The following is a 13,469-nucleotide window of genomic DNA, read 5'->3' on the forward strand; positions in this document are numbered from 1 at the left end:
ATTTTTTCAATTATTTTATACATATACACATATATATACACTTATTATGTAGATTACTTCAAATGGTAGTTTAGTATATACCTAAACCTTCGTCCTCCGGGGGGGGGGCAGCGGAAAGTTTACGGACTTATAACGCAAAAAACCGGCGTTTGATTTCCCGAGGTGGACATAGCACAGACAGTGTACTTTTGTACTAAGAAAACAACAGCTTACATCTCCTAAACTGGCCTAGCCTCGTGAGATATTCAGATTATGGCTGAAAATATCGTAACAGAGGGTACCCAGATGATGAATTAATGCATTCTGATTATTATAATCCAGGTTATGACCTTGCGTGCACCTAATTATAGTAGTATATTAAATTGGCTATATTAATTAGTGAATGCATTTCCAATTCTCATCTATGTAGGGGGGCGTAATCATAAATGGATGGAACTCAGTAAATGTTTATTTCAATATGTAGTTTAACTGTCTTTACCGTTGTAAAATAAACAAAAATGGGATACTTATGAATTCCCTTTGGTTTTGAGTGTCAAAGTCAATGTGTTACTAACCTATGAACCTGCAAAGTCAGTACAGCTGTTTGAGGAATGAGACTTGTGTACACGTGACTTTTGCAGTTTTTCCATGCAGAGATACTTCGCTATCATGGTGCGTAATGTTGTCTGGGACACAAACAATGGATGTTTTAGAAGCTTACCTTTTTAGTGTGTATTTAAGAATTATGGGAACTATTTGGTTTATAAACCAATAACATCACTTGTTTGAACTCTTTCAATTCCCTTTACCTTGAGCTCTGTAGATTTTCTGAAAGTAAATATTCCAAATTTAGAACCCCAGTGCTTAAACCGAACGTAATACCCGCGCCTCAAAAAAATAAATAAATAAATAAATAAATAAAAACATAAAAGAAAGAAAGAAAAAGAAAGTTAAATAGATTTTCTTTAAATACAGAAATGTTTGCAGTGGATGTCGGCAAGGACCTAAATGGCTCTTATTATATGTGAGGGAACATCTGTACAAACATTTTATATTATAATTTAGTATGTCTAAGGGTGACCACTAGCGTGTGAGTACCTATATATATATATGTTAATCAGAGTGTATTATATTTTTTAATCATTCTAAAAATATTTATAGAAAAATATGTTTATTAACACACTTTGGCTCATATGTTGATAGAGAAATACATTTACGTCATATTGCATTATAGAAGCCCATGCAACAAAATTGTTAGCAAGACATGAGTATGGATTGCATGTGAATTACATTATAGTCTTTTATGACAAACTTCAGTTCCATTTAATCCAACTAGAATTCGAATGAGTCTATAGTATTTTCATTTAATTTGTTGCATCTTTCATCAACAGAATAACAGTCCTTATCAGCTGCATCTTTCACCAACAGAATCACATTCCTTATCAGCATCTTTCATCAACAGAATCAGAGTCATTGTCAGCTGCATCTTTCATCAACAGAATCACAGTCCTTGTCAGTTGCATCTTTCATCAATAGAATCACAGTCCTTGTCAGCTGCATCTTTCATCAACAGAATCACAAAAGATGCAGCTGATAAGGACCATCAATAGAATCACAGTCCTTATCAGATGCATCTTTCATCAATATAATCACAGTCCTTGTCAGCTGCATCTTTCATCAACAGAATCACAGTCCTTATCAGCTGCATCTTTCATAAACAGAATCACATTCCTTGTCGGCTGCATCTTTCAAGAACAGAATCACAGTCCTTGTCAGCTGCATCTTTCACCAACAGAATCACAGTCCTTGTCAGCTGCATCTTTCATCAATATAATCACAGTCCTTGTCAGCTGCATCTTTCATCAATAGAAGCACAGTCCTTGTCAGCTGCAACTTTCATCAACAGAATCACAGTCCTTATCAGCTGCATCTTTCATCAACAGAATCACAGTCCTTGTCAGTTGCATCTTTCATCAATAGAATCACAGTCCTTGTCAGCTGCATCTTTCACCAACAGAATCACAGTCCTTGTCAGCTGCATCTTTCATCAACAGAATCACAGTCCTTATCAGCTGCATCTTTCAAGAACAGAATCACAGTCCTTGTCACCTGCATCTTTCATCAATAGAATTACAGTCCTTATCAGCTGCATCTAGTAAATAATATTTGTCAGGTTTTGGAAGGGGCAGGGATATATCTTGGTGACGGTGGTAGAATAGGTACAAGAAAACACATACATGAGTACTGCTTCTATAAATCCTTGGTCCTAACAACTAACCAAGAGAACAACTTAGGAGGTCCACTTATGAAGTTTCGGGGAATCAAGTCCTCCCTGGAGCAGACACTTGACACAGAATTAGATCTCCATATTACAACATTTCCTACAAGTATTAGTTCTGGATTCCACAGAAAGTCGTACTAAAACACATCATGTCATTTTACATACTCCACAGATAGTCGTACTAAAACACATCATGTCGTTTTACATACTCCACTAATAGTCGTACTAAAACACATCATGTCATTTTACATACTCCACAGATAGTCGTACTAAAACACATCATGTCATTTTACATACTCCACAGATAGTCGTACTAAAACACATCATGTCGTTTTACATACTCCACTAATAGTCGTACTAAAACACATCATGTCATTTTACATACTCCACAGATAGTCGTACTAAAACACATCATGTCGTTTTACATACTCTACAGATAGTCGTACTAAAACACATCATGTCGTTTTACATACTCCACAGATAGTCGTACTAAAACACACCTTGTCGTTTTACATACTCCACAGAGAGTCGTACTAAAACACACCATGTCGTTTTCCATATTCCACAGAGAGTCGTACTAAAACACACCATGTCGTTTTACATACACCACAGATAGTCGTACTAAAACACATCATGTCGTTTTCCATATTCCACAGAGAGTCGTACTAAAACACATCATCTTATTAATGTAAAATCGCAGTAAAAAACAATTTATCTTATTGGTGTAAGATAGCCATAAGTAAAAACTTCTGTTATTAGTTTAAGATATCCAAAAGTAACAATATAACTTATTAATGTAAAATCGCAGTAAAAAACAATTTATCTTATTCGTGTAAGATAGCCATAAGTAACAACTTCTGTTATTAATTTAAGATATCCAAAAGTAACAATATAACTTATTAATGTAAAATCGCAGGAAAAACAATTTATCTTATTCGTGTAAGATAGCCATAAGTTAGAACTTCTGTTATTAGTTTAAGATATCCAAAAGTAACAATATAACTTATTAATGTAAAATTTCAGTATCAATTTATCTTGTTGAGTAAAATCTCATGCTATATTATTAATCTAAGAAAACGACTTATATTGTTACTTTTGGATATCTTAAACTAATAACAGAAGTGTTTACTTATGGCTATCTTACACCAATAACAGAAGTTGTTACTTATGGCTATCTTACACCAATAAGATAAATTGTTTTTTACTGCAATTTTACATTAATAAGTTATATTGTTACTTTTGGATATCTTAAACTAATAACATAAGTTTTTACTTATGGCTATCTTACCCCAATAAGATAAATTGTTACTTGTGGCTTACTTTTATTATAGCAAAGTTACATTGGGTTATCTGCCGTGTCCATCGCGGAGAATCGAGCCCGGATTTTGGCGTTGCGAATCTGTAGACTTACTGCTGTCCCACCGGAGGATGTTAATTATGGAGATCGTAGTTATTTTGTGCAAATTATAATTGAGAAAAATCAAGCAGAAACAGTTTCCATATACACACATTTCTCGTGATTCTCATGAATCAGCTAATTTAAATATTTAGATGTGTCACAGGCGGAGACAAACACGAGAATTAAGAAGAACATTGAACAAAAGGTATTTATAAAAACAACTACCCCCCTAGTGGAACAGTGGTATGTCTGCGAACTTACAAAGCTAGAATCCGGGTTTCGATACCCGTGGTGGGCAAAGCACAGATAGCGAATTTTTTTAAAGTAGTACTTGTAAGATAAAAATGGAAAAGTGAGAAAAGTAAATCTTTAAATATAAATTTAGAAATCTAATCGTAGTTTATCCTAAAAAAAAAAGAAATAAATTTATAACAAATGTGTTCCTTTTATCTGATGACGTTATAACAGAACAAAACTTGTTGAACAACAAACATGTTTCTTAGCAACTGTAGTTAGGTAAGAAGTTAGTTGATCATGACATCATCTTTACTCAGCAATGGAAGGTAAATTAGTATACTGTAAACGTATTACTTAACATTTCTGGTCTTGGTAATGGATAAGGATTTAGTTCACCGTGACAAATTTCATTACTAAACGCTGTTATCAACATGATGAAGACTATGAGTATAATCCGTATCCACTGTTGTCTCTGTACTGGTTTATTATTAATAGACTATGATTGTCTTTCTTAACATGAGACGTGTTTGCACTCGATAAAAGTTCGTTAGTCAGTTTCTATCTTCCTTACTGATTATAATTGATTAATTAATAAAAATTATAGTAGCTGTTATACCGACTATCATTGGATAAGGATTTACTAAACATCGAACATACACTTAAAATATTTTCTACAAAAACAAATCTACGATAATTTCCCAGAGACTCTAGCATATTTTTCATCTTCTATTAGTTTCCCTCGCTTCCTTGTCTGTTATTTACTCTTCAAGCTGATTTCCCCTACAAGCTGATTTACTATTTTCTTGAAATCATATCTCCTTGTACATTAGGGTCTATTATCTGCTTTACATAAATTTCCCCTTAAAATTTGGTCTATTATTTGCTTTGCATAATTTTCCCCTTAAATTATGGTCTATTATCTGCTTCACATAAATTTCCCCTTAAAATCTGGTCTAATATTTGCTTTGCATAAATTTCCCCTTAAATTCTAGTCTATTGTTTGTTTCTCATAAATTTCCCCTTAAATTCTGGTCCATTTTTTGCTTTTCATAAATTTCCCCTTAAATTCTAGTTTATTATTTACTTTTCATACATTTCCCCTTAAATTTTGGTCTATTATTTGCTTTACATAAATTTATCCTTAAATTCTGGTCTATCATTTATTTCCCATAAATTTCCCCTTAAATTCTGGTCTATTGCTTGTTTCTCATAAATTTCCCCTTAAGTTCTGTCTTTTTTCATTTATACTTTAATATTGTATACTGTTTTTTGCTATTCATAAATAATTCCTAAATTCATTTTAAATCCTATTAGTTTATTGGCTGCTTTTCATAGTTTGAAGGTTTACAACGCTAAAAACCGGGTTTCAGTACCCATGGTGGGCATAGCACAGACATTCCATTGAGTGGCTTTGCGCTTAACAACAAATAACCAAAAATATAAAAAAGCTTTTCCTAAGATTTATTTTAAATTAAAATATACTATTTGCTTTTACCAATTTTTCCTTAACTTGTGCCCTGTTTTTATAGCCTTCAATAAAATACTCTTAATCGTATGAATTTCTTCAATAATCAGTAAAATACAAACGAATAACACCAGAGCAATATTTAATATTAAATTAAGACATAAGTCGTTCCTTGAGTTGAAAATCCAATAAAACATCAGATAGAGAACTGGAATAAGTACTAACATGCACTTAAAACATGTTAAGTACATTTTGTCTTAATTTTAACTATCAAAAGCAATACCAATATATATATATATATATAACATTTAAAGTTGAAGGTTGTGTCAATATGCATAATGAACCATAAAATGAGCTTTGAAATGAATTTCCGATTGGAGGTCAGTGTTTTAGACCAGACCTTACAAGCAACAGCTTGCATACAAAAGGGTGTGGAAATATACAGAGGTATATTATTGTAATACGGGACGGGGGGGGGGGGAATTCGGTAGTAACAGTTCCAACAAATCTACACTACCGGTGGATGGTCGAACCAGTCTACGTTTATAAATCATGTTACCGCACGCTAGGTAAACCAGTTATTAATTCTAACATTTCTTTTAGACGTCATTAAAAGTTCATTTCAAATTGTTACGGACCAATGATTATCAGAAAGAAGCTACTTTGACGTGATACAAACTTTTAGCTGACAGCTCTCGCGTATGCTACCTATAATAAAATCAAAGAAACAAGTTTGGGTAAAGGACTACTGCCTCGGCAGATTTGGCACAACATTTTACGCGTTTTTCTCCAATTTCTGGGGATTTCCCGGCCCCATTAATTTTACTACCATGTACGATAATAGTCTCGATCATCCCCATTATTTCAGATTTAGATAATGCAGTTTTTGTCGCATAAATTCTGTTCAGTCCTCCCAAGATATTGAAAACCGTGGTTCACATGTAAGACAGAATTTTGTAAATATTCGTGTGAATTTATTTGGATTAAGCAATAAAATCAAACAAAGAAGTGGTTACTATATATGATAGTGAATAGCAACTAAAATAAACGAATGTGCCACTGGATGAACTGACTGATGTTGTGATTGTTTCGTTTGGTTCTCCTCTGGATACAGAATAAATATATTCATGCCAGTCTCCAGTTTTAGCGAAATTAATGATAAAGTCCAACAAACATTATAGTAACGAAACAGAAGTAGAAAGCCATAGGTTACTTCTCGCCAGTTTCTGATAAAGTCCAACAAACATTATAGTAACGAAACAGAAGTAGAAAGCCATAGGTTACTTCTCGCCAGTTTCTGATAAAGTCCAACAAACATTATAGTAACGAAACAGAAAAGAAAAGCTACAGCTTATTCCTCAACAGTTTATGATAAAGTCCAGTAAGCATTATAGTTACGAAACAGAAATGGAAAGCTACAGGTATTCTCCGGGTTCTAGTAAAATCCATCAAACATTACAGTTACGAAACGGAAGTGGTAAACTATTCAAGATGGAGCGAATTCACACGTGATTTCTGTAAACATAAAATGTAATATTTACGTGCAGGTCTTCCTTACACCTCCTCTCCTCTTCCACAGACATACGTTTTTCATGCTTCTTGAAGTACTTCCGCTTGGTAGCTTGCAGATTAAACCACATGTAGGAGAATGTTTTAACATGAGGCAGGAGAGCCTCAATAAACGGATGGAATTCATCCTGTACAACAACAACAAAATAAATAAATAAACAAAACTGAAACTTAAAGAATAATCATAAATAATGTTGCATGCTTATGAAATTGAAACATTTGTTTTTCTAAGTTCAAAGTGATACTTACAACTGACAACAGATTATATTATAAAAATGTTTTTACCATTAAATGTACCTTTAATCATTATTGTATGCTTTAGTGCACGGAAAACTAAATTTCAATTTTCTTTCTCATATTTCTTATTTTGGAAGTCTAGTGAACATATGATGGAACATATATTAAGTAATTCTGGTTCACTGTAAAATTAAATATAGTAATTAACGTTTTCTACATTTATCTGCTAAGTCCTACCAAAAGAAAAATACGAAATTGTTAGAATATGTTGAATTACCTGTATTGTTTTAATCCTTTAACACACGTGTTAATATTACGTGGTACTTCTAACCTTTAACACACATGCTAATTGTACATGGTACCTCTAACCTTTAACACACATGCTAATGCTACGTGGTATCCCTAGCCTTTAACATACAAGTTATCTCTAACATTTAACACAATGCTAATGTTACATGGTACCTCTAACCTTTAACGCACATGTTAATGTTACATAGTACCTCTAACATTCAACACACATGGTAATTTTACATGGTACCTCTAACCTTTAACACACATGCTAATGTTACATGATACCTCTAACCTTGAACACACACATTCTAATGTTACATGGTACCCCTTACAGCACATACTACACATTTCTGAAGAGCTTTGTCTATTGTGCAGAGTTTTTGGTGACTATTTCCTTAGATTTTCCACACATATAAGTTACATCTAAGAGTTTTGTTTACAACACAGCATTAGCTAGAGTTTAACTGTTTGTTGTTAAGTGCAAAGCTACACAAAAAGGTACTAGTGCTAAGCCCACCACGAGTATCGAAACTCGATTTTTAGCGTCATAAGTCAAGCGAATTACCGCTGAGCCACTGGACAGCAAATCTAGAATTTAAAACTTTCAGTCTAAATAATGTGTATCTCAATACAGGATTCTGCATGAAATATGCCACAACTGAAAGGAATTTGTCGAACTATTCTTGACAAGGCAAGAGAGCGAAGGATAAAAAACTAGTATGTAGCTAATAATTCCAAAATCTGAGCTACCTTTTACAACTTGCAGCTAGGGGGAGTTCGAGTCCTATGGTAAGTATAATTAATTCTATCCATGCTTCGCCAGCTTTTAAAAAGCGTTCTCACCATAACTATTGTTGTTGTAACAAATGGCGTATATTAACTGTGTTCCGACCACTCCTGTGTTTGTTGTATCCCAGCCGTCCTCAAAAGCTCTGAATTTAACGAAACGTGTTGTTGGCGATGGATATGGTGAACATAGTTTGGTTGAAATACTATTTTTATAGAATATTCTCATTCTTGAGAATCTCTGATGGACTAGATAAAGAATGTAGTATTAAAAAATACAATAGGCCTAAAACTAATGGCTTATGACAAATATAATTAATAACAATCTTGCTTCGTCAGCTTCTAAAAGGCATTCACACCATAATAACTGTGAGTTTGTTACGACACCACAGCTGAAGTCAGTAATTAACAGTAAGTTTGTTATGACAGCACAACAGAAGTCAGTAAGTAAGAGTAAGCTTGTTATGACATCACAAGAGAAGTCAGTAAGTAACTATAAGTTTGTTATGACAGCACAAAGTTTTGGATTTTCGCCTATAGACAGCGGAAGAGATTGTTGTCGAATCTATTTAAGGACAGAACATGGCATGTCATTTCTTTAAGCAGTATGTTTTTGATGTTTGGAAACATCATCAATAATCATTATTAATCATGATAGACGACAGAAACCTTGACTCTAACACAAGCAGCCCCACCTACCAACGTCTTGGTAATATAACTTCTGTCAAGTGGCTTGTTGCGCCAGGGATTTTAAAAAATCCAACATTCTTATTTTGCTTTCCGGATAAAGGAAATAGAAATACCTTTTCCTTAGAATGTAGAGTAAGAGAAATGGAAATGCAGTCACTCACAATACTTCCATATTAAATAAAGTTGTAACCAGTTACAATTTTATTTGTGCAGGGAATGAAGCATGATACCTATTAAAATCCGACTAACAGTGTTTCATAATAAGAATAGACAAACAATGTTTCGTAGTAAGAATGGACTGAAGATGTTTCATAGTAAGAATGAATTAACAATATTTCATAGTAGGAATGGACGGACCATGTTTCATAGTAAGAAGAGACTGACAATGTTTCATAGTAAGAAGAGACTGACAATGTTTCATAGTAAGAATGGACTGACAATATTTCATAGTAGGAATGGATGGACAATATTTCATAGTAGGAATGAACGGACAATATTTCATAGTAAGAATGGACTGACAATGTTTCACAGTAAGAAGAGACTAAAAATGTTTCAAAGTAAGAATAGACTGACAATGTTTCATAGTAAGAATGGACTGACAATGTTTCATAGTAAGAATGGACAGACAATATTTCATAGTAGGAATGGACGGACAATGTTTCATAATACGAATGAACGGACAATATTTCATAGTAAGAATGGACTGACAATGTTTCACAGTAAGAAGAGATTAACAATGTTTCAAAGTAAGAATGGACTGACAATATTTCATAGTAAGAATGGACTGACAATGTTTCGCAGTAAGAAGAGACTAACAATGTTTCAAAGTAAGATTGGACTGACAATGTTTCATAGTAAGAATGAACTGACAAATGTTTCATAGTAAGAAGAGACTAACAATGTTTCATAATACGAATGAACTGACAATGTTTCATAGTAAAAGTAGGTTGACAGTGTTTCACAGTAATAATAGATTGACAGTGTTTCCTATTAATAATAGACTAACAATGTTTCACAATAAGAATGGACAAACAATGTTTCAAAGTTTGAATAGGCTGACAACGTTTTATATTAAGAATGGACTGACAGTGTTTCGCGTTAAAGGTTGATTGATAATGTTTCGTTTTAAGATTTGACAGAAAAACATCTAAGCCAGCTACTAACATAAAGCAGAACTAAAACTTAACATCTAGTAATAAACATATCTAATTTCGTCTACCGTTCTACTCATTTAGATTAGAATGCATTGTTTCATTAACTGGCGAGGTTAAGCAAGCTTAGGAGATCTGGGTTAGTCCTAAATACATATACTAAGCCAAGAATGAAAAATAATTCTTATAGAGTACATATATATATATATATATATATATACATAAAAGAATAGTATATTAGACATATAAAATATTTCAACAAATACTGTTAATGACATGAACATTAAAGAAAGAATACAAGTACTTACAAAACACATAAAAACTAGTTGTTGGCTTCATGCATTATCACCGATTCCATGTCCCTTGAAAAGCGTGACTTGTACACGAAAAACTTTATATAATCTACCCTAACAACGTCTAGTAGCCAACGAAAGCCCATTAAACGACTCAGACAGTGTAACTTGAGAGTAACTTAACATCTGAGATAAATTACTAAGACACATGCTAACCTTTTGTCAACAATAGAGTGAAGTAGTACAGCAAAACAACAACAAAAACTGATGTTTATTAAGTAAAAATTAAAAATAAAATGACGTAAATAACAAATTAAACGACTAACAGCATCGTAAAGTAAATAATAAAATATTAACACTTCTCATAAGATAAACAAATTGAATATAATAAAAAGAAAAATAATTTGTTTAACCTAGCATGAAATTTATCTAACATAACGGATCAGACTTCAACTATTCCTTAAATATCAATTCAATTTTGAAGAAACAAACTTATATCTTAAGAACTAGTCGACAATAAGGTACGATAAAAACCACAACAATGGTAAGACCTAAAGAAAGTAGTGACAAGAATATGAAATATGAGAATTAAAGTAATTAATAGAAACGAGTGTAAGTCAAATAAATGATATAATGTTATATTACAAATGGAACTGTTGTATAGCTTGCTTTAATGATAGTAAGAACTTAAATTACCCTATTGGTGCGATTATAATGCGATTTTCTTTGATTAATAATTACGCTGTAAAATATATAGTCGCATTATAATCACAGCCGACCACACACACCTTCCTCCTACTCTAGCCTGTCGCATTACCGAATGTTCAGCTAGCATCCGTCTACGCATGTGCGCCAGATTTTCGCTCAAGGTCATCGCTAATTCTTGCAAATAATCCACCTGCAGACATTTCAGTTATAGTATTGATTTTACAGACCTAAAAAAAGAACGTTATGACACTCATTTATTTTCCCATGGTTTCTGAAAATGGAGGTCGCCTTATATTTGAGATCGTCCTATAAGCGGGACAATACGGTAATAATAATTTCCTTGCCATACGTTATTACCTTTAGCAGTAGTTAAAAGATTAAGGAGTCGAAAGGAGAGTTTTGAAAAGGTTCATGATTTTTTTTGTAAAATTATTAATCCGAAACCTTAAACCAAATAAATCTGGTATTCAAAATATATTAGGATAAATCTCATTTGTGAAAAATTATATTTTATGAAACATTTCCACTAAACCTTGTAATGCTGAACATGTTTTTTATTCGTTTTTTTAGAGCTACTGAAATACGAGTAATCATCATTGTAACATAAATTATTTGGAGAATTTTGTATTCGTAAACGAAAAGTGTGCAGCTTCAAAATTAAAAGCATTTTATTGAAAATTGGGAAAGTCAGCATTTGATTAATTACAATCAGATAATATGTTTTATTGAAAGTGAAATCTCTTTTTTTATATTTATTTTCATATCCAGTTCTGGTGGATAAATGTGTTTGGCAGTATGAAGAAAACCTTGAAAATTCGATAAAAGAATATCATCATTATAACTGGAAGTGTGACTGATGTGCAAAACTTTGTTATAGTCTTTCTTACCAATATTTGTGCTATACGAAAACCTAAGTTTGACTACAATCCATATAAATCTGTAACTTGTGGGATGAGGTTACAATCCACATATATTTTATGTTTGTATTAAGAATCGATTAACAACGTTTCGTTTTAAGAATAAATTAATAATGTTTCGTATTAAGAATCGACTGACAATGTCTGAGTCGATTGACATTAGTTCGAGTTAAGAATTGATGGAAAATATTTTGGTCCTAAGAAATGATTGAGAATGTTTTGTTATCAAGAAGCGACTGAGGGTGATTTGGTACTAATAATGGACTGAGGATGTTACGTTACTAAGAATCAACTGAAAGTGTTTTAGTACTTAAAATCGGTTGAAGATGTTTTGGTACTAAGATTGACTGAGAATTTTTTGGTATTAAGAATCTACTGAGGGTGTTTTAGTATTAAGAATCGGTTAAGGATGTTTTGTTATCAAGAATCGATCGAGGGTGTTTTTGTACTAAAAATCGACTGAGGGTGTTTTGGTATGAAGAATGGATTGAGAATATTTTGGTACTAAGAATAGATGGAGGGTGTTTTGGTACTAAGAATGGGTTTAAGATGTTATTTCACCGAGCATTTGAAAGAAAGCAAAGAAACATTGAGAATATTCAAGGAATTTATATTTTTTATGACGTATACAACTTTAGTACAGAACTAGGTTTGTTTTTACAGAAGCACGTGGAACTCTTGTTTGTTTACTTTTACTTTTTAAGTCAGTATGTCTTTTTTAATACCCTTTGATAAGCCTAACGACTCAAAAACATCACCGTCGTTGAAAAAGTTGTAAAATTAGTTTTTAATAATTTCATTTTAACAGTTTTATAAAAATCAAAAGCTCCTACTAAGTTAACTAAATATGTGGAATAAAACCACCATATACTGAGATAGCTTACAAAATATGCAATAACCAATCAGGTTTGACTTTTAAGTGTATGATAAAACTGTCAGTAACATCAAAGTTACTGTCAGCAACCATTGAAACTGACAATGAGACTCGAGTATGAAGCTATGCCTCATGGAGAAGCAGAGGTAATCCTTTGAAAATTTGGACTGAAGTATTCACTGTTTCAAAGTAGAAGAAATTAAGCGAAACACTAAAGTTAAAATTTGCTGTAGAAGTATATTTCATTGCTATCTTACACAGTGCCCTACTACTGGGTGATATTCAATACTAAATATAAGCATTTTTTATTTTTTATTTCAGCCTTGAGTAACTGCCCTCCGAACTAAAGCAAAAACATTCAGTGACATGCTACTTTTCCAGAAAGCAAAGTCATTCCTTATGGCACTCCACTTTTCCAGAAAACTAAAGCAAAACCATTTCTTTTGGTACTCCACTTTTTCAGAAAGCAAAAACCATTTCTTATGGAAGTTCATTTTTCCAGAAAAATTAAGCAAAACCATTCCTTATGACACTTCATTTTCCAGAAAACAAAACTATTCCTTATGACACCTCATTTTCCAGAAAACAAAAC

General features: G+C 32.6%; 1 protein-coding gene across 1 annotated transcript in view; it reads right to left on the bottom strand.

The window, feature by feature from the left end:
• The window catches only part of LOC106470955 (nuclear factor 1-like), a gene marked incomplete at its 3' end in the record, with an annotated part of 27,286 nt that extends 16,034 nt beyond the window's left edge, over positions 1 to 11,252 (bottom strand). Inside the window, exons 1-2 of the mRNA XM_022399595.1 lie at positions 11,196 to 11,252; positions 6,903 to 7,058 (exon numbers count right to left, since the gene is read on the bottom strand). Of these exons, the coding sequence (XP_022255303.1) occupies positions 6,903 to 7,058; positions 11,196 to 11,252 (213 nt within the window). The remainder of the gene's footprint in view (positions 1 to 6,902; positions 7,059 to 11,195) is intronic.
• Positions 11,253 to 13,469: the final 2,217 nt, after the last annotated feature.

The sequence above is a fragment of the Limulus polyphemus genome, unplaced genomic scaffold (genome assembly GCF_000517525.1).
Source record: "Limulus polyphemus unplaced genomic scaffold, Limulus_polyphemus-2.1.2 Scaffold4320, whole genome shotgun sequence".
In the NCBI taxonomy this organism is placed as follows: Eukaryota; Metazoa; Arthropoda; class Merostomata; order Xiphosura; family Limulidae; genus Limulus; species Limulus polyphemus.